This window comes from Centruroides vittatus, unplaced genomic scaffold (genome assembly GCF_030686945.1).
Source record: "Centruroides vittatus isolate TY-2023 unplaced genomic scaffold, ASM3068694v2 scaffold_3315, whole genome shotgun sequence".
NCBI classification, from domain to species: Eukaryota; Metazoa; Arthropoda; class Arachnida; order Scorpiones; family Buthidae; genus Centruroides; species Centruroides vittatus.
This window is the reverse complement of record NW_027122703.1, coordinates 657,629-681,331: the sequence shown is the minus strand read 5'-3', so window position 1 is coordinate 681,331 and position 23,703 is coordinate 657,629. Positions and strand designations below refer to the sequence as shown.

At 28.9% G+C, this 23,703-nt stretch overlaps 1 protein-coding gene across 1 annotated transcript; it reads right to left on the bottom strand.

Moving 5' to 3' along the window:
- Window positions 1-8,736: 8,736 nt before the first annotated feature.
- LOC136988573 (transmembrane protein 65) lies at window positions 8,737-18,585 on the bottom strand. The gene is made up of 6 exons (XM_067286478.1): window positions 18,335-18,585; window positions 15,075-15,184; window positions 11,521-11,575; window positions 9,564-9,606; window positions 9,381-9,486; window positions 8,737-9,209 (listed from the first exon to the last, which is right to left on the bottom strand). Exons 1-6 carry the CDS (start codon window positions 18,531-18,533, stop codon window positions 9,084-9,086), a joined length of 639 nt encoding a protein of 212 aa, XP_067142579.1. The 5' UTR covers window positions 18,534-18,585; the 3' UTR covers window positions 8,737-9,083.
- Between the last annotated feature and the right edge of the window lie 5,118 nt (window positions 18,586-23,703).

The window sequence follows — 23,703 nt, the reverse complement described above, 5'->3', positions numbered from 1 at the left end:
TAAATAATTTAGACCTACTGGAAGAAAAAATCGTAATGACATCGGGCCAATAGAGAGCAGGGTGCGCGAATCCTTGCATAATGAGGATTGCGCGCTAATTTTTATATGTGCGTTAATCAAGCCGAATAGTTTGGACCGAATATTCGGCCACGCTCCTGGCCGAATATACTATTCATTACATCCCTATTTATTATTATTATTATTATATTGGACATCATCTTCCTCGTCGGTTGACTGTTCTCTGGACATAATTTTTATTGCTGACTGCTAAAAATCATTAAAGTAATCCCTGATAACTATGTTTAGTAACATGAAGTTGAGAAATCTTCCGTTTCACAATGTTCCAAGCGAATAGAAAGTACAGTACAAGTGAACCACAGTGGCGTAGCGCACATAACTGGCGCCCCCTCCCTTCTCCAGATACGCATATAGTTTGTCTTGGAGACCATTTGGGCGCCCCTCTGCGAGTGGTGCCCAGGGCATGATACACCCCCTTGCACTCCCCTCGCTACGCCACTGGTGAACCAAAACACACGTAATCAGTTATTGTTTACTCATTGTTCGTCATACTGAAGCCCTAATCAAGACTACAGGTCACTCAATATATATTGAAATTCATTAAGTTTACTTCATTCTTCTTTGATTAGTCTCCATATTACTTATACTATATCCAGAGGTTCATTTAATTTTGTTTCTAAACTTTCTTCATTAACCAGAGTTAAATTTCTTCCATTGGAATATCCCAATTATTTCATTTCCACCAAAGTCAAATTAGCATCAAGATAGATTTATAAACATTAATAAAACACACAAAAGAATTCCTAAAATAATAAAGAAGTTGTAAATTACTAAAATTGTTTTTTCAATCGATTAAAGTATAAATGAACTTTTTAACGTAAATATAAAATAAGCTAACAAAAAGTTAGCCTGGAAGATTGCACTTCTCTCCGACCCTAGTTACTGTGGATCCCGATTAAAAATTTGGGATGGGGCCACACAGTAATCGAGTATTGCTTTTTGAGAAGAGTGAAGCTTGGTGAAGGCCCCTTACCACGCTTTCAGATTACCACTGAGATACATGCTGTAAATATGCTGCCACAATACAGCAACATTGTACCAGCATGCGGATAATAAATAAGCACAAGGCAAGAAACCGGATGAGTCATTAACTTTATGTGAATGGCAATTAACATCATTTCTATAAGATGCCACAAGAATCCTAAGTGGATGTGTTGCCATTAAATAAGCGTGAGAACCAACGAGGGTAGGAACTAAAATTCGATGAAATGATGTTCTTTACACGAATGATAGGTTCTATCAGGACGTGACACAAGGCCGTTCTAAAATCTATTCTTTTATGCAAAGAATGGCACGAAAACGATTCAATTAAACTTTCTTTTGATAAATGATGAGAAGTATTTTATTTATATTTGGTTTGGTTTGATGGGATACGGTAATGCAACACATGGGCTATCTGCCAAAGAGGAGTTCCTTCCAGGAAGACTCACTGGAAAGTGGCCCCTATTTAGGTGTTGTACACGTGAATAAAATCAGGAAAAACTCCGATTGACCAACCCGTTGGTCAGGCCAGAACCCGCAATCAGTGTTCAGTAGTTTTATCCACTCGGCCACTGGTTGGCATCTAAAGAAATAGGAAATGACAGAACTAGAATGGTGAAAAGATTGAAAGGAAATAAAATTCTCGGCCTAACTCGTCCTGCCTACACACATTAGACTATTGTTGAAATTCTGCAATTTTTACGGATTTTTTCAATGTTCCGTTCTCTACTTTCATGGAGAATTACATATTAGCTATTTAATATCAGGAACTCTGCTGCATTAATAAATAGAAAAGACTTAAATATACACTTAGTAGACACAACTCTCTTAATATTAATGGAAAGATATTAAATGATAATTTTTAAAAAATAGGAAAAGCATTATTTCATATAATTCATGATCATATTAATTGCCGAAAACATTATTTGAACCGCGACCTTTCGGATAAAAAAAAACCCGGATCACTTACCTTTCGAGAACCTAATCCATGATAAATTTAACTAGCGAATTTATTTATTTTTTATTATTTATAACAATTAAATCATAAAGATAATTATTTTCGCCCGTCAACGTGTGTCCCGGGTCACGCTGGGGTTCTCGGAAACGAAACCGTTGACCGTCTTGCCAAACAAGCTGCAAAGACTTCAGTCACTAGTACTTTCAGTTAGTAAGTTAATAGATTAAAAAAATTGGGGTCTTGCTCGTTTGCCTTTGTCGGTCCGTTCGTCTCTCTAGTTTGCCATTGTGTTCGTTTCCTTTTCGCCTGTCTGTCTAGCTGATGTGTAGTATTAAGTAGACATAAGTCTTCCTACTAACAGCTACTTGGCACTAACTTCTACACTTAGCCATTCGTGGCGGCACTCAATTATTGGTATTCGCTACACTCAGATTTTCTCATAGACCCTTCACCTTGCAGCCTAAAAACTGCACGCCAACATCAAACGTAGAGGGTACTGTAGCAATATATATGCCGTTCGGAGGGATCCTACCTTTCTCACCTCTCCCTCATTCTTCCCCTTACCCTCTTTTCCGCCGGCTAAACACCTCGTGTACTGTACGTTCATGTATGTCAACATGTGTTTTCGTATATAAAGATTTCTGAGTCAATTTATCATGGTATAATCACCTCTATATCCACATTTCTTATATCTAATATGTAAGATAATGGATGATTCTACTTCATATTGCTATAATTTGCAATCATCTATCCTAATAATATAATCAATTGACATTCAAAACATCAGTTCTTATAAGGAACATTAATAACTTCTTGGAACGGACCCCATGCTTCAATTATATCATATATATTCAATGTTCCAGTCAGAACAGAATAAGTTTTTTGATATTCCATCACGCATTTTAATATGGAAGACAAAATATGTTATTGATACTGAGAACAAGTATTCAGGATCGTATTAACGCATGGGTATACTTGGCCATGCCTTCTTATGAGCCTCATCTCACTGTTCATTACTATGGTTTAAATCTGAATGTGTAATAGGCTTCAAAGGCTCATAAACAACCCTTTAAGCCTTTAAAATAGTCCATCTTGTGTAAACTCTTCTCGGGTCCTACACGAAACATTGACATCACGATATAAATTAAAACATTTTTATGCAACGTTACCATTAATAATTTCTCCTATTCCACAATTATAATCCAACTGTATCAAATTGTAGAAAGATTATGCGGCGATATCGATTAATAATGAACCGGTACCTCGTAATTACAATAAAAGAACACGTTTAGCTTCAATAAAATTAATTAACTTTACATTAATTAATGGAATTTTCGGAATTATATAAGAGAGTACGGCTTCCCTGTAAAGCAGGTTAGTAAACAGGACAAGCCGAACATCAACCTTGTTTTTTAATCATTTAAAAATAATAATACAACTTTAAACAATTATTAATATTAAAAAAACAATAAAATGAACGATAATTAAGATTAAAAGTAAAATAAGAACATTAAAATTTATTTAAATCATAAAAAAAACCTATATATTTCTTTCTTAAGATTAAATTCAAATTCATTACATTGGATAATTTGTCATTTTTCTTTTTAATTTGTATGTAATTTTTCTATAAAATTATATAATTTTTGAATAATTCAGTTCATAATTAAGTTCTGTACGAAAATTTTTATATTTAATTGCAGAAACTTCAGAAAAATTTTGTAATTTCTCTAAAGTTTGCAATTAAATGACATGAAAGCTTTTCTGAACAATCGTCTATTTTTAGATAATAATAATAATGTGAACAAAACTCTTTTCTATCTAATGTCATTAAAATTAACTTGGCATTTAAAAAAATTTAATTCACTCGGGGCCTTAAAAAGGCAAGTGTCCGGGCCTCAATCGACACCTGAATTACCCCATTATTTTATTTATTTTTTTAATAAATCAGCTGAAATCCTGCCTGCGAATTTCTCTTTTCCAATTGACGTCACAATGATTCACCGACCTTGAACACGTGTAAACGTAACACCCGTGCCAGCCCTTCTGTTTGCATTGATAAAAAGTTGTTTCGTGATTCATTTCAGGACTTCGCTACCTTTCTGTTATTGTTATACAGTCCTACACCTTAATATCAACTATGATGTGATATATATAGGATTTACATTATATAAAGCCTGTGTAAAAGTAACCTCGTGCTTGTCTAAGGCCTGTGTTATATCTTATAAAAACTGGCAAAAAAAAAAAAGCTCAATTTTGAGGGTAGGGATGGGTTTTATAACGAGTAAAATCGCCATTAAGTCGATAACTTAATACAGGACAAGCCTAACATAAATTTGAGGCCTCGGGCCTTACATAGAATCCCAACGTCGGCGAAGGCCTTAAAGTGAGTTTACGCCCAAAATAGTCGTAATTGGTCATTCCTAAACCGGAAATTGCCAAGGATAATTGTGCATGAGTCATTATTCTGGCTGGCTTCGTGTATACGTCAAAATAAATAAGTAAAATTAGTAAATAATATTTTATTTTAAATGCATTTTCAATCAAATTTGCTACTTTATATCAGGATAAACACGTTATAACCTTCAGCCAGTTCTCATACATTGCTACTTTCGTACTAACTAAAAGGTAGTTTTAGAGTGTTTTTACTCGTCTCTCTCTCGATTTCAACACAGTTTTCCCTTCAACAACAAAGGAAAACGTTTCTATAGCTCGGTCCAAAAATAACTCCACTGTTTTTCAACGTATATATATATATATATTTATTTAGGGTCTGAAAGGTAAGATGAACTCTTTCTCCGAAAGCCATCAATATACGTGAATAAAATCAATAAAATAAATACTTTTCACCTATCAAAAGTGATTTTAATTCATATAATAATATCTTTTTGCATAAAAAAACTAAATTTTGAAACCCCCTGTATCAGGGGTCTAAACTAAATGGCCTCATTGTTATCAATTTCTATTGATTATTATTAATATAATCTAAATTTTCAGTTAACACAGTTTATAATAGTGTTATTATCTAAGGAATCCGCTTATAATTTATTAAATAATACCTTAAATGAGGCATCTTAGATCGAGAGAGGCCCTACTTATAATAAAAACATAACGCGGCATTATTTTAAAACACTACAGTACACTTTATATAATAAAATTTGACAAAAATGCCAAATGGTCGCGGGGCCTAAGGCCTATAAAATAAATAAAATTAACTATATATTTAAAAATAAACAAAACTAAGCAACGTTAAAACTACTTTTTCGGGCCCTATCGCAGGTTATAAACACGGTAATGCCTCGATTAGATCTGAAAACGAAGCAGGAAGAATAAATACTTGAATGTATCGCCACCATTAAACCGTTTTTTTGTATATTACTATTGTCAAGAATCCCTTAAAAACCCTTATTTTTGTAATTATAGGTAACACGTATAGACAGAAAGGGAATTATTATGCCTATTTTTGGTTCGGATTCGAAACACGAAAGGGCTCCAAAAATCCCCAAAACGACTTCCCCAGAAGAGGCCCTTCACGATAAACATCATTTTATTTTGAATTTGGGAGCCCCATCTAGTGTTTTACTTCAGTTATTATTCTTCCAGTTTTCTACTGTATTTTCTGTCTGGGGGCCTGGTTGGACCCCAGACAATTGCCCAAAGGATAACGCGCCGATGATCTTACATAGGCAATGAAAAATAATAATAAAAAGTTGTCCTTCTTTACTGACCGATTAACATAGTTTATGAGCATCTTGTCAGAAATTACGTTAAAAATGTGACGGTGCCAGACTTTAAATAACGTATTACATAAAGAAAAGCAAATAAGTTTTATCCGTTCCAGTAGCAGAATGGCTTTTAAAGGTCGACAGATGTGTCGAAACCTGTTTTTTCCTCCTCCCCGCCATGGAATTACCAGATTAATCGAAATTACAGTTTCTATTCCCGCTCCACGCCAATCAGAAATGAATATTTTCATAATTAACCGCCGTAAAAATCGAACGTATTAAATTTCGGTTTAATGTGTAATATTTAGCCGTTTATGCCTCATTACTTTATGTTAAATTATGTAAACATTTATTGCTTAAATTGCCTTAAAAAAAAAAAAAAAAAAAAAAAAAAAAATTTTTCTATCCCCCATAAAAAGAAAATCGATGGAAAAATAAAGTTGATACATGCAAACGATCAATCTATCGATTTTTATTGTATAAGAAACCTTAGATATTATTTGAATTCATGCAGAGACTGATTATGGCGTTTGGAAAAACATAAGTTTAATCACGCGAGTTGTAGATATAAAGCTATATTTAGACCGTTAGAATGTTTATCCGAAGCGGTTTAACCTATACAAGAAGAGGATTTTTCCATTTTCTACTTTACGCAGGCTTTAAAATCCAATCTGTTGTTAGTGGTTAGCTTAAAATTAATGTCGGGTTGGCCCAAAAAACCCTTTTTTTTTAGCTGCTCCAAATAAAGTCCTCTACCCAGTAACTGATGTATGGGGCCACCCTGTATTTAATTTTCTTCCTTTTAACTGGAAGAAAAAAAAACAATTAAAAGTACAAGAATATTTTTAATTAAATTTAATTTAATTTACACATTTATATATATATATATATTTATTTATTTATTTATTTTTTTAATGGTGCATATTGGATTAGTGCATTCAACAGATTGTCAATAGTATTAAAAAACAATGAGATTATTGTAAAAATAATATAACATTTAACAATATTTACATTGAACAAATTCTAAAACTTAGAATTTATTTACTTCTTTTTTTTTTCTCTTTATAAATGTGAAAAAAAGGATATATATATAATCTTATATATCCCTGAGTAATAAATCTTTTAAATATTTAACATTTATATTTATAAAATTCAAAATTTAATTTATTGCAGCTTCATTACTGTCTTTAAGAACTTGAAATTTATCACTAAAATGGCAACTTTTATCCATTTTAAGGACTGAAAACCAATTTTTACAGTACATTTTTTTTTAAATTTATAACCGATACAGGCGAAATTATCATTTAAATATCCATAATAAATGACAAATTATATGTAAAAACAATACAGTATTTTGATTTATGTACAGATTTTATTGTAAATAATGCATATATAGTTTAGTTGCAGAACTTCTTATAAATCTATAAGATACTTGTTTAATCTATTAATTATTATATGATTATTTAGCTAGATATTCATCATTATTCGTTACTATGCTAAAATCTAGGAGGCTGTTTGAAAATGCCGCTCGGTAAAACTGGTCGGATCGACTGCAGAAACGAGGCGCGGACCCAAATCCGTCTTTATTGAGACTTACGCCGCGGCTATTGTCGAGAACAATAGTTTACGACGATCAACTGTTCGCCTAAAAGAGGATTTGATAGCCCACGGTGTGATGTAACTGGCAGTCAGACAAGATATCGTTTCTGTAACTGGCTTTTTATAGCCGAAATGTCGAGCTATGTCGGAACGATCCCTTCAAATACTCGGGGGATGTTCGGGCTTATTAAATATCATAATTTTATTAAAATTATGACGGTTCAGTCTTACCGATTTGTATTTTCAAACACACCTACGATAAATTTATATAAAAGATTTATTTATATGTTTGTTCCCCTTGGCAAAATATACCAAAAAAATAATTCTGGACTAAAAGTATCATTGAGCATAAGCGGCAAAGATTTGTTCGGAATATCATTCGTTGAATTCCGGAGGGTTTGAATCGATAAATTCTTTTGTTTGTCTGAATTTTTAGATGTGGAAAGATTTAAGATTTTTTTTTTATAATAAAAATATATATGTCTATTTTTAATATTTTTTTTAATGATATTCAAAAGAACTTTACCAGTGAATTGAGAATATCCTAGTGGAGAATATAAGATTTATCCTTAAAAGTTTATTTGAATTGTATACTCAATGATATGCTTTTTTAATTAAAGTATAAATTTATATTAATATATATATGCAAGTACATAATTTTCAGGTAATTTGTTACAAAATCACTGTTAAGTAAATTTTATACAATTTACTTAACAGTGTTTATGTAACGTGCCGTCACCAATTATATCATCGTAACAGCATATGCGAATCTTGCTTTAATATTATAATTATCCATTATTCGAGTATCTAGTTAGTAGTTCTCGATCATTTCGACTCGCAGCACCATAAAATTAGCCAGGTAAATTTAATTGAAAATATTACCAGTATAAGATTTGTTAGTAATTATTTACTTTACACGCAGATAAAGGTAATAATTCTTTAATAACGACAACCACTTGAATTAAAACAAAAATATGTGATTTGTTTTTTAGAGATGATCTCACAGAATCCCACGAAAACCTTAGACAATGTAAGATAATGTAACAATTCTGCCGAGAACCACTGACCTAGATTAGATGTTTCATTCACAGATTACACAGTATAATGCCTTAATTTATAGATTTTTTTTTCTTTGGATATCACTTAAGCTCAATACTATCATATATTATTAAGACATTCAATATAAAAATTAGCTATTTGCTACATTCAAAACTTCGTAATATAGTTTTTTCTGCAAATATACAATAATTACCTTACTTATAAAGCAACCTAGAAGTTAAAACTTTTTAACATTAATAATAATAAGAATAAATTCTTGTAAACTTAAATACTGAAAATAAATATGATTATTATTAATAAACTGAATAAAATGAGCAAATAAATTAAATAAAAATAAAATAAAATCTAAAACTTTAATAAATAACGCAGTTAAAATGTGCACAAATATGATTCCAAGTAAACATAGAAACTGGTATCACAATTGGAAACATCTAAAAACACAAATATATATATATATACGTTAATCTCTTCTGTAAAAGTTTAAGGCAAAACAACATTAATAGATTATACCCATCATATAAACATTACTGGGCTAAAATTCTGATTTTGTGGAAATAGCTGATTGAGGCTTTTAATGTTACTTGAAAAAACTTCTATTAAACCCAATCAGGTCATTCCTTATGCTGAATAGTACGGTGAGTCTATTCGTATTATAATTAAATGCAAGTGTCTAAACTCTATTACTGTCAGCCTTTCTTCACTTCCTCCTCTTGTACGGTTTTCTTCTCCTCTTGTACGGTTTTCTTCTCCTTGAGAAAAAATAGCGGAACCATACCCAAAATACAACCAACGGTAACGCCTAAAGCTCTACCCTGTATTAAAAGAAATTTAACTTAACTTATATATTGAATCAGTTTTATTAAAATAAATAAAAAAATTAATTCTTTCGATAAAATTCATGCAAGCCTTTACATCTTTTATATAATTATTTATTAGAACTGTTAACAGTAACAGCAATTTTCCAATTATTTTAAAATTTATACCATGTTAGCACTCCAGCGTGTTCTTGGCATATCAACTTGAGCTGGTGTAAGTGATGGTGCCTGTACACCTACTTTAGTAGCTAATCTTTCAACATACCAAGCTGATCTATTATATTTTATACAATAGAAGTTATTAATCAACTAAGTATAATAAAATTTTGTTTAAAATTTAAAGCAACTTACCCAATTCCACAAACATCAGATAAAGCATTCCCTAAGCCGGCAGCTAAAGCGTAAGTAAAAAAACCGACATTTATAAAACTTTATAATAGCGTGATATATATCTAAAACTATCATTAATTTAAGAAAAATTGTTATTTATTTTATGTAAATACAAAACATTACATCAATATCAACCACAGAATGTCCTATGTTACAATTATAGTTTCACATTAACTTGACCTATAAAACATTAAAAAACAATAAAATAATAATGCGATAGCTATATTTGTATAAAGTTCTTTGTTAATTTTTAACAATAAATGACACCATTACTGTCTTTAGTGGCAAGTTTCTTAATCATTAATACATTGATTAACAATCAAGGTAATAAGAAGTCAACCTGCTGCTCTGAATAACCAGTTTAAAAATTCTCTATAAATGACTTAATATCCATTAAATTTATTTTAAACTAAATACTACCATAAAAGACAACTAAAATAATGAAAAAATGTAATAAATTTTATATTACAGTGTATTTGTATTCAGTATAAATGACAGAAAAGTTGAGAGTAAAAACTATTAGATTACAGGAAAGTAAGATTAAATTTTAACCGAAAGACATGTTAGCTGCGTTCTTTTGGGAGAGTCAGAAGAAACCGGATTTGTCGAAATTAAATCTGTAACGATTGGTTAACAAAAAATAAATCTAATCTTCAACTTATACGGTCGAAATTAATGAAATTAATTTTACGGCGGAAAGAGATCGGTACATTTTGTAACGATCTTATTTATTTACATTTTTTTTTTTGTTTAAATACACTTTTAATTAGACAAATAACCTTTAAAACCCCAGCAGAATTTCAAAAAGTTTTATATTTTTGAATTCATTTCAATATAATCTTTTCCTCTATATTTATCTAGCCAAATTTGTTTCATTCTACAACCTTGCGATGACCGTCTAATATGGTCAACGATGTTTGTTCTTAATGAAATTTTACTTTTACTGCATTTTTAAACATTCTTTGCTGTATATATGTCCATTTATTAAACAATTTTTCATTTTGTTAACAAAAGAATCTACTTAAAATTCGAAAAAGTTGCTTTTTGTAAAATTTCATTTAACTTGTGTATTAAATTATCATGTGATACAAAATCCTCCGAATGGCTTAGGAAACAACTTAATGACAAATTTTATTATGCTGTGTTTAAATCTGCTAAACTATTTTACATATTATTAGTAAAATATTACTTAGATTTTTAGGTAACTTATTAAATATTTTATTGTTAAAAAAAAAAAAGGTTGTATCACAGCTATTAATTATTTATAAATGATCATTAAGGAAAGATAGTTTTCTATAAGTATATGTGATTCGTATAAAATCATTAATACAAAAAGCCTGACTAAAATATAATCATCATTGAAATATTTAAATCTATCTTAAAGCAATCTTACAAACTAAAATGTAATATTAAATTTTTATAATCAAATTAAGTTTTAAAGTAATGGTATTTTTTTTAATAGAAGCCATTAGCGAGATTGAAGCCGAAGTTTTAAACGTGAAAATGCGTACGTCGGACGTTCGGCACTGCTTTCCTGTAAGCCTAGAAGTTTGACAATGGCATTTGGAATGTCAAGCATGATTCCACTGACTTTCCAAATGCCATTGTCAAACTTCTAGGCTTACAGGAAAGCGACGTCGAACGTCCAACATACACGTTTTTGCGTTTAAAACTTCGGCTTCAACCTCGCTATTAACTGCCTCAAAATTGTGATATTCGGATACGTTGATTATAAATTAGAACAATTTGGATTTACCATTTTAATGTAGCGTAATACAAATCTAGTTGATCAAATTTGCATATTACAATTTTACAGCTTATAAATTTAAATATTTCAATTAACTATGCTGAATTATGCTTGTTAAATGAATAAAATTCTATAAAAGCATTAGCTCTTTTATGTAAGAAATTTATTTACCTGCCATAGTAGATATTCCAAGCGTAATACCTATAGTCGCATCGATATAATCACCCTTTAAAATAAAATTTGTTATTTTTTCAATTGTTTATACTTTCAAATGTTATAATAAAAAATTATTATTTAGAAAACTTTCTGAAATTAAAAAAAAAGAAGAATATTAATACAGAATGTATGAAAACATTAAAAATAGCCTTATTTAATGAATTTTCTTAGTCAAGTACTTTCACTTCAGCAGAACATTTACTTATAATTTTGAGTTCTAACTGGAGTTAGTAATAATTCAAACAATAAATAAATAATTAGAGATTATCAATTTATGTAGTTATTATTATTAATACAAAATAAAATATCGAACTACGAGGCCATTAATACGAATTATCTGTAAATGTAAAATATTAATTTAAGATCGTAAATATTTGGCATAAACAACAGTAGCCATTACACTAACAAGTAGAAGTATTCAGAATAAACATCAGGAAAGAACAGTCATTTACCATTATATAACATCATCCGCAAACTAAAGAACCTAACTTCGTATAAAAGAGGTTTCTTGTAAATTATTAATTGAATACAATCCTCTGAGACGCATTCATGCATAAAGCATCCATTCGTCAATTTCTTTTTCTTTCTTCTTATTTTCAGAGTTATGTTAATTTAGAAATGACTAACAATTTCTCATTTCGTTCTCAAGAAAAAACAACAATGAGTATTATGGCTAATAAATATATTAATATCATTAAATGTTAAGCATAACAATAATTTATATTATCCGATTAATAATTTTGATTACGTGCTTTATTTATAAATATTCTTTAATAATAAAGTCGTATGAAACATTTATATCTGTCGTAAAACTAGTTTTTTTTACTCCTATTAAAATTTATTTATTTATTAAATTACAAAAGTTTACGTAACTTTCGGCAAGAAGTAATTTTCCACTCCAGAAATTTCAGATGTTATAAGAATTTATGCTGTTTTCGAGATTCATTTTTGAAGGGTTAAAATCCTTTAAACTGCTTCAGTAAACTATTAATTCCCGTTATTCTTAAATTCAAATCAAGCATAAAACAGTTTTTTTTAATTTATAAACTGATGTTGCATTTAATTAACTTCAATATCATCAAATACTGTAGTTTATTATTCATTACATTTATTTTTACATAACAAGATTGTAAAAATTTATACATTAGAGCATATCAAACAACCAACCAATTTATTTAACTATATATATATATATATATATATATATATATATAAAGTTAAATAAATTGGTTGCTTGTGTTTAATATGCCCCAATATATATTTTTTTACGATTAATCTTGTTATATAAAACTAAATGTAATGAATAATATGAATTTAACGGTAAAAGTATGGTTAACGACTGTAGTTTATTACCTTATTTAATGTAATGTTTTATAAAAGTATATTAATTATATGAAAATTGTATGGTTACATCTAAATGAATACTTCTGGAGGGAAAGATTGGATGGAGGTCCAGGTAGCAAATGGAAATGCATCTACGGCATGAAAACTTTTCATTAAAAAATTATAAAAAGAAAATTCTGAATTTAATTATTAAAACTTAGTTATTTTCACCTTTGACTTATTCCAAAACCGTGTCTTCTTTTAATTATTCTTTATTTTACAACTTGGTGCGTAAGATATTCCTGAATAAAGAGTGATGTTAAAGATGCCCAGTGTCTACTTATGCACAGAGTTGCAAAACAAAGAATTATCTTCATCAGTTAAAACCAGATTATATATAACATGTATGTTGACGATTTGTATTTATTAACTGTAACTTTCATTACAAAAGCACTTTAATATTACAGAATATTTTAAAATGAAAGGAATTCTCTCGTCTTTTTAATATTCTAAAAGTATCTTTCAATATCTTAAACAGAATTTAACATATGTTATATTTAAGTCTGAAAAATAAAGATTACTTCAATGTAAGAAGTACTTTACAAAATTTAAAAATTAATTTAATTGATACAGTATAACAAATTAAAAATAATTATTTAGTAATTTATAAACAATTTATAATGTTTGAAATATGCGACCTTCAAGATGTAGAGATTTACTCTTGACAAAATATAAACGTCATTCTGAGATAAAACATAAATAAATTTGAGGCAAAAATGTCATATTTTTGCTATAGCCGATGCCAAGTGTAATCATAATCAATATAACTTAATTTACTTTCTGAAAGCAAGTCTCGATGCTTTGTCTTTGATAATAGCATTACCATACCTAAAAAACACTCTCGTAGTATTATTAAGTATTAATTCTTTCTACCTCTGTGTCGTTAATGTTTTACATTTCTGTGTATGTATATATATTGTCTGCTTGGACCTTGTTTATTAATAAGAAAGTCCAAGCAGACAATATATACACAGAAAAGTATTATTAAGATTTAGACCAATTACACTCAATGAAAATAGCTTATTTGTATATCAACTTATATAAAACATAGAAATTTTTATTTTCTTTATTGTAATTACTTTTTAGCGATGATTAATAAGTGCATTGTGTTTTATAAATATGTCATTTTTCAGCATACTGCAAGTTGGAAATTTGATTTAAAACACTACGCTAATCACTATAGATCAATCACTTTTTATACAGATACTAATAAATGATTGCTTTATCGATTTTATGTTATGTAAGAAAATCAATTATTAATTCCTTTTAGCATATTAAAGTCATTGATTTTTTATCGATTCCCAAAGAACGGTAAGTGATGTAATTGTTTAGTCATTTATTTCAGCAATTAAATGTTATAAATAGCAACTTATACTATTAATCTACAAAATCTCATTCGTTTTTTCTGATACGAATAGTGAAATTCTGCGGAAAAACGTTAATGAAAGATTATCGTTGAAAATAATTAAATACTGTTATTTACACTACCTAAATAACAATAATTATGCACTATTACTATAATACGCTTCTTGTCTAGCCTTGGTATATACTTGTGAGCACTATGTTGGCCTTTCTTTATTCCTAGACTTATTATACCGTCACTGGACGCAAGATCAGCCTTAGAAAATCTGTTTATTTTCTCAAAAATAATTATAAATTATTATTATTTAAATTAAAAATAATATTTTTTGGGAAAAATAAACAGATTTTGTAAGGCCGATCTTGCGTCCTGTGACGGTATAATAAGTCTAGGAATAAAGAGGACAACATAGTGCTCACAAGTATATAAAAATTATGTATAAAAAGATAGTCATCTGCACTTTAGTTATCTTTGTTTTATTTTAAATTAACTAATAATAGAAACTGCTTGTGTAAGCAAAGAATAAATTGTTAGATTAAACTTTAAATTAGTTTCCATTTAATTAAGCACACCTCAAAACGTATACAGTATGCATTTTTAAACTGAATTAAATTCTTATATAAATAACGACATGTTGATATTAACATGCTTCAACTTTTGTGTATTTTTAAAAACTGAACTTATAAATATTTAAATTTCATTAAATTAAAATATATTCATTTAATTATTATTAATAAAATATGAAAATTAACTTAGAAAAACTTACCGCTACAATCATGATAAAATTATCCAAAAAACCGAACCCGATGAAAGGAATGGCATTATGAATGGCAACGGCTTGTAGTTGCTTTGTAGTCGGATACACTGGCTCTTGTTCTGAAATTAAATTTAAGTATTTATTATTAGATGTTTATGAATTAGATTTATTGAAGTAAACATTTTTTCGAGAATCGAGAAACTTTATTCGCCGAATCTTTTAAACAGAAAATACTTTTGTATGTAGAAAATATAAAGATTTAAAAATAATGGTTTCGAGACTTTTCAATTCTCTCTAAAATACAATTCAAATAATCCAGATGTTAAATTTTTTGTTTTTAAGTTCAATCCACAGAGACTTTAATATTGAAAAAATTTAAAATCTTTCAACTAACTTTATCGGTTTAACTTGTTGAATATTGTGTAAAAAAAAAGGTTATATTCTTAGCTTTTTAACTTCTTTTTGCAATTTAATTTGTTCATTTTATTATATTTTTAAATAAAAATGGACAATAATTACATAATATAATTTTTACGTATCTACGTAAGACTGTTTTTGTTTCGTTAGCTTAAATTTTTATCGTAATCTTGAAAAAAAAATCAAAATAATTTATAGAATAATTAATAATAGAAAGTTAAATTTATAAATAAGAATAAAATCAATGTGACTTTTTTAAAATTATATAGTTTTATGAATCTACACATTTGAAGTGAGAAAATTAAAACAGAAAATTCTCGACGGCGGAAAAAGTGCAGCAATTTATTCGACAAACCTTTGTCGAATAAATTAATGCATATTTTTACTGCAAAAGAATGCTCCGTGTTTACAAAATTTTATTCCTGAATAACTTCTGATGAACAAGTGATATATTGGGAGATTTTTTTTTATTCCGGGATAAAAATTCAAAAGTATAATTTTCTTTGCACTTTACCTTTACTTTTTATTAATAAAATATTAATCAGAACGTTTTAATAACTTAAATAGTCCGGAAATACTGAATTATTCAAAATTAACTCCATAAAAACAATTTCGAGGATTTTTTTTCCTCTGTGATCAGTTTAAATATTGCATTTTGAATAAATTTTGCTATAAATTTCTCCTATTACTTTCCTTACTAAAATTTAAACGTCTTTTCTTATCCACAAAAACTAATAAATTATTAAATTTATAATTGAAGATTTTTGATGGAATCAATTTTTTTTTAAAATTAATCTATCAAAAAGCATCTAATAATCTTTAATATTGCATAAAATATATCTTATTTCTTATGTATATAAAATTCTTTCCCAAAAAAACATTCATTTCCATATCGTTAAATTATTAGCGTACATTGTCACTATATAATATTCTTTCCATCCTGCAGGCATTAATTTTTCTTGTATTATCGCAAGGAGCAGCTAGATGACAAGAGACGGGGCATAACTTATTCTGGTCAAGCCACTTGTAAATTTCCGGGGATTCAACCCGAACTCAAACCGGAATCTCTCGGTGCGACGGCAGCAGCCCGACGTCTCTACCACTTTATCCGTCCAGCCATCATATTTGCTATATCAGATCAAGTAACTTTATTGCTTCATGTGTGTTTGCGGTATGTAATATTTATGAAATATTTTTCAAATATAAAACATTCCATATATCAAATATGCAACATTTATTTTGTAAATTTAAACAAATAAAATATCTAAAAAAAAAAAATAATAAAAAATTCAGGTTAATTAAACCATGTAAATATATAAAAAAAGAATTTATAATTTTACAAAACAAAATTTTGTCATTATTTTATGTAAATAATTTAATAATGTATTGATTAACTAACACTATTGCTTTCTTTAATTCTTAATTTCGACGCCAATTTAATTATTATGCAAACAAAGATCCTGGCTGTATTTATGTAATCGTACGACATGTCTGTTTACCAAATATTTAATTTAAAATGTTTCCGCTTTAAAATTCGAAGCAACAAATTTTTAATAATCTTCGTAAATTGTAAACAGAAAAAGAAAAATGTCAAAAAAGTAATAAATACCGCAAGAAAAAAAAATTATGGAAGCTATTTTTGCTTTTCATTTTATCAGAATATTTTTCTTTTTTAACCTAATTATTTACCAAATTTGAAAAAAAAAAAAATCTCTTTACTTAAAAGATCTAAGAAAACAAAAGACAAACAAGCTATAGATGCCAATTTTCAAACAAAATTGCATTTTATAAAAATAGAAAATTTATTTAAAACTTTCAAAAGAATGTATTTATAGAGTAATCCTATTCGGATTATTCTCCAATCCTCTACAATTCATTCTTTAATGGAAGCGGATGTCACATTAATGCTTATAAATTTGCAAATATTTATCGAAGCGCATTGTGTGGCGGATGTCTCGAACGCGCAGATAAAAACAACAAATTTGTACATACGTTAACCACTTGAATAATTATATTAATTACAAATTCATACATTTTAACACTTTAATTCCTTAAAATTTAATTATTCTTAGAAATATATAATAGAAAAATATCCTGCATATATTTACAAATCTGTATTCGTGCACAGATTGTAAAACTGCATCCATTTTGCATCGGTTTGTAAAATTTCCATATTGTAAAATTAAAGTTTATTTCATTTAGTAAATTGAATTTATTATTTAACGGAAAGAGACGGATTTCGACGCGTGCATTCGACCACAAAATTGTGCGGACGAGCCCCGCAACGAGGTTGGCAGGTTCATTTAGCATTTCTTACTTTTATTGAGTTTCTTGTATATAACAGAAAGAAAAAAGAAAAAAAAACCTTTATTTTTGCCAAGTTTTATTTAAAAACATATAACTTTTCTAACATTGTTTTGTTTACTTTAATATAATGGAACAATAATAGCACGCCTCTGTATAGGGCCTCTCAGAGGTTGCTACACAGATTCATCATCATAAAATTTACACAAAGTTGCTCTAAGAGGCCTACTCAAAGAGGCCCTACACGAGCCATACATCAGAGATCATGCACGAGCCCTGCACGTGTAAATTTCCGACGACCACCACGAAATTGACACATTTATAATCGAATTCTCACGCACGAGCCCTGCACGTGTAAATTCCCGACATTTTAACGCATTTATAATCGAATTCTCTTAGGAATTTTGAGCTTTCGCTAGACGTAAACAAGGACTTTTAAAAATGGAAAGTCACTCGAGTTGCAGCTAAACGGGTAATTTCCACGCTGGGCATTAATTCAACCCGAAAAAATACCTCGGAAATACATAATCGGCTGGAGAAAACCTCACCTTGTTTAGCAGCTTTCTGGAAACTATCTAACTCTTCCAGCAAGATGGCCCTTTCGTCGGGCGACAAGAGAAATACGAAGTCTTTAGCGGCTTTCTGAGTAGCGATGGTGTCGACCCTTCGCGTGTGAACTCTTCTGTTGGAAACTCGGGCCAAACATCGCTCGACGACGGTCCTCGCCCTCCAGATCCGACTCGCCATTCTCCAACCGTCCCTTCCCTTCTCTTCATCGATGTGTCCATATTCGTAGCTGCAACGACGCCACCCGCGGCGTTCGCTTGAATTATTAAATATCAAAACCTTCCGTGTTTATATTAAATTAAAATACGTACGTAGTTTTATCTACTCTTACATTATTTAATAATATATACGTACGGTCAAATTATTATTAATTCATGAATTAAAATCGATATACTTCTCATAAAATGTAAGCAGACGTACTGTACCTGTAACCATGTCTATGGTCGTAATTTTTTAATGTATATTTCTTTGTATTATTTTCAAAAATTTAACATATTTTTTAATTTATAAATAATATATATATATATATTTTTTTAATGTATTAAAATGTTTAAATAACGGTTATTTTTTTCTTTAAAATAATAATAATAATAATTCAATATTCCGCCGATAGATGGCATATTTACCAACATTAATTTCGATTTTTTAATGTGACGTCATTTATGAGTATGTGGCTTTTTTAAAATCCCGTTTAACACATATAATTCCAATCAAAACCCTTTTAAATTGTAAATAAAGAATTTACGCCCTCCTGCCAAGACCGCTTCCCGTTTCCAAGAATTGAAAGAACCCTTCTATTAGAGTAGAGTTGAAGTATTCTCGTTCTCTGCCTTCAGGCGTGTAGCAGTATTTATTGTAAACAATGCTTACTGAATAACCCTGCTGTGTTAACAGGATCTTCAATTATTTATAAATTTGTTGCGAAGTAATCAGTAATTTACGTGATTTACAATAATAGTGTCGTTAGAACTAATTTTTTTACCATCCATCAGATAAAAGTATTTAGTTAATCGCTTATTTTCCATAAATAAATTCATATGTAAATGTATAGAATATGTTTATTTTACAATTAAAATCAATACTACTCGATATTAATTCACTTTTAAGTAGAAAAAAAAATTAATTTAGCAGTTCGTTTGTTTGTCAGTTCGATAAATATCTCGAAAAGATATTATAAGTTTTAAATTTTAATAATTAATATTAGAAATATGATATAATCTCACGTTAAATACAGTCAAGAGAAACTCATTTAGTCTATATTCTACATAATATTTCCAAAAAAATGAAAAGACTTTGAATGTTTTAAATTTAAAAAAAAAAATCATTTCGTATTCAGTAATTAATTAACTAAACGTGTATATGATTATTTAATATTTAATCTTAAAATTTTAAAAGTTTATATCATTAAAAACACAATTAAAACTGGCCTTTTAAACTTATTTTATAGCACAAATTTATACTTTCTTCTGCAATTAATTTAAATATGTATTAATATTCTTTACAATAAATTCAATAGAATTATATCTCGAGTTTTCATCGAAGTATATGACACATAATATTATAAATTTTAGAATAATTTCGCTGAAAATTTTATTCATAAACATCTACATACAGAAAAAAAATTAATATTTTTCCTTATATTTGATGTTAAATTACATGTTAACAATGCTATTTAACATCAAAATAAATATATAATTTGATAAATAACATGTTTATTTACTTATTTTTTGTACTGTTTTACTTAAGTAAAGTATAATAAATACTTTATTTACAGTACTAGAAAAGGTAAATATCAATATTAATAAATAACTACAGGAAATCCATAATTTTTGTACATGCCTAAACTTACTTTTTGTACTTTAGTACTTAAGTTTAGCATCCTTGCAGTATATTTTATTGCAGGTTTTCAGTTTTACTGCATTATTTACTGCCTATTTACAAGAAAAACCGGACGTTATATCCGCTCAGAAATCAATACATGATGATGGAGTACAGTACAGCGACTTTACCATCTGCTGTACACATCAATAGAATACTACTTTAAAGTATTTTTGACAGTTTGTTAAAATGGCATTTACAGCCGATATCTTATCTGTATCCTCTCATTCACTAGGATCTTAATTAAGCTATGAAATAAAAAGGCACTCTAAACTTAGCGTATATATATACATATATACGTATACGGTATATATTATAAGCATAATATAATATCCAAGCACCGATTGGCATTTTAATTATTTTTTAAAATATATATAGACCTTTGAGGCCTCCTGAATGAATATAACATTGCTCACTAAGCTCACATCGTTAATTTTTTCCTATTTTTAGATACGTTAATACGCCTCTCAGAGCTCACGAGACCTTAGGCCTCGTGTCTTTCAGATCTACAGAGGCCCAATTTATCAGAAAAAAATATTATAAGATAAAATTAATTGTAAAGTAATTAGTAAAAGTTTGCATTATTTCAAATGTATGTAACCCTGGATGGCAACACTGGTGAAGAAAAGAGGTGTAAAGGTGAGTACCACGCGGATACTTTCCCTTTTTGCTCTTGTGTGTTCAGATATTATCCATCGACATCCGCCGTACACAAGTAATTTAATACGTTTTGGATGAATATTGTTATGTTATATGTGTCTGCGTAAGAAGCGTAAGTTATTTCTTATCCTCCAAATTAAGAACCTCGCAGGAGGCCTGAGCTTGTTGAAAACACATTTTAACAACACAGGAAACACAATAGAATAACAATTTGTAACAAATATTTCAGAGGAAGCCTCGTAAATATGATACATTTACTTTCTCTATGCCCTGTCTAATTGAGACCAACTACGATAGGGCCTTTTTTCGACACAATATATTTTTATAAAGTATCGTGACTACGAAATTGAGATATAATGATTATGAATTGACGCGTTATAAATTGATAATAATACGAGACAAAGCTTACTTTTATTTACATTCAGAAGCCATATTGTTCTAGAACAATATTTATTGTTTGTATCTTTGATATTATTGAATACAAGAACAATCTTCGAATGTATTTGCAGTCACTTCGAACAAAAGGGAAAAAAAGAGGGATTGTCAATTATATAGCGACAAAGAACAAGTCATTTTACTGTTTCGAACACGGGATTGGGGCTATTAGCTAAATTAGTTTCAATGAAACAAGCTGTGGAGGTAAAAACACTTCCATCTTCTCGAAAGTAACAACAGGAGGGGGATAGCCTGGAGCATTGTCATTCATTCTGTCCATAAACCTGTCAAAGAATAAATAGCAACACATCTATTGTCAGTCGTATTTAGGGTTTAAGCAAGCCCTACCCTTAACCGCCCTCATGCTATTGTGTGGCAGAGAGTGTACACCTCTTCGGTTGTCCGTGGTAACGGCTTCAACCTTTTCGGATGAAATATTAACATGGTCTCTTGTCGGAAGTCCATTGGATGGAAGACAGGTGTGTTATGCTACCTGTTGTTGTATTTGTTACAATACATGCAGTGTAAACGTGTCTTTCTATTGTTTGTCATCGATGTATTATTCTCGTGAAATAATATTTCAAACCCGATAGAAGTCAATTTAATTATTTTTTTATGAGTCCACGTTGTAAACTGAATAGAGCTTTATATTTTCGAAAATTGCCAATTTTTACAGTAGAGTGATAAATAATGCTGTTTACACGCACAAACAGTCAAGGTATTCACTGGATACAGATAAAATTTAGAATGATTATACAGTTTTAAAGCTAAATATATAATAAATTATGCTATAATAATACATATATTTGCTAAATCACTTGTGGATGCCAAAGAATAGCAGTAACAGACATACGAGTGGGCAAACGTGCAAGGAATCGCAAGTGAAATTGGAGATTGCAGTAGCAAAAAATAATAAATAAATAAATAAAATCAGTTTTCTCGCTATAAATGAAATCTTCTCATCAATAGTTTAGATCACGACCAAATGATTTTCATCTCTACTTCTCACGTACAGTACAAAACAGATCAATAGACACGTTGATGCTCGTGATGTAAACACTAAAAGTGCTATTTATCTACAGTATATTGAAGTAAACTAATCAAAAATTAATTAAGCTGTAGTACATAAATACAATTAAATCAACATAGAATTTCCTTATATAAATATATTTTTTAATGGTATTGCTGAATCAATAGCTCGATGCTACACACATTGTTTAATTATATTAAAAATACAGCTCTGAGGGCTTGAATACAGTGCTACCAACTGAATATTGTATGACATAAACTGTAAATACACTAAAAATATAGTGAAATCATTTATTAATCGATAAAACTCAGAGAATTGAAAATGCCTCACAACGTTTGTAAACGTTTCACAACGGCAATTGACACTAATTCAAATTTAATGTAGAACAAAACAACAAGCTGAACAAATAACAGTTGTAACTTTTCCAAAAATACAATTTTTTTAAAACTTTAAATCCATTTAAAATTTTTAAAATTATAAATAATGTATTTTTCCACCTCTTACCATAAAATTTGGATGACTTCCTCCAATGAATTTACAATACTATTGTATAATAGGTAATGTGCAGTTGTACAATACCTATACAAATGTTATAATAATAGGTATTGTACAATAATAGAAAAGAAAACTTGTATCTATAATAGGTATTATTACAGTTAATTATGCTTCCACAGCAATCTACAAGTATAATAATCGAATCTAAAGGTGTAAACAAATGACTTTTTCCTATTCTTTTCACGAAAATTTGGTTATTCTTTCAATGAATTTACTGTACTACAATGGCTATTCGTTACAATAGCAATACAATTCAATAGGTACAATACATTACTACCCTTCTATTACAAAATTTTAACTGATGTAACAACACTAAATTAAAATATAACATTTAAAACAATGTATTTTCCTATGCTTTTTCTTAAAAGTGTTTAGAAACTCTGTATTACACTATTATGACAATAGACATTATCATACGAGGTACAGGTACTGTTACATTTAATTACTATGGTAGTTTTGATTGCCACGGAAGCGAAATACTTAAAAATATAGCCCAATAGTACGCTTCTATGGCAATTTTTATGTTCATAGAAGCATACTACCCACCTGTACTCGTTGAAAGAGAACGTGAAGTTATTATATACACGTGTATACTTTGTAAACAAGTTTATAACCCTCAATCTTCATCCATTGTTAATGATTCAAAAGAAGTCGATTCATAATATTTTTTAGAATTATATTTATTTATTAACGTAATATAATTTGCGACTTTTAATTTATAAATTCTAAAAATTGTTAAATTATTAAAAGCTTAAAATAATTCATGTCAAATAACACAATAACAATATTATC

Coding starts and splice junctions, on each gene's coding strand:
- LOC136988573 (XM_067286478.1), bottom strand. CDS start 18,533: ATGGCGAGTCGGATCTGGAGGGCGAGGACCGTCGTCGAGCGATGTTTG. Junction 11,576..15,074: donor ATTTTATCATGATTGTAGCG/GTAAGTTTTTCT, acceptor TTTATTTTAAAG/GGTGATTATATCGATGCGAC. Junction 9,487..9,563: donor TCTGATGTTTGTGGAATTGG/GTAAGTTGCTTT, acceptor AAAATATAATAG/ATCAGCTTGGTATGTTGAAA.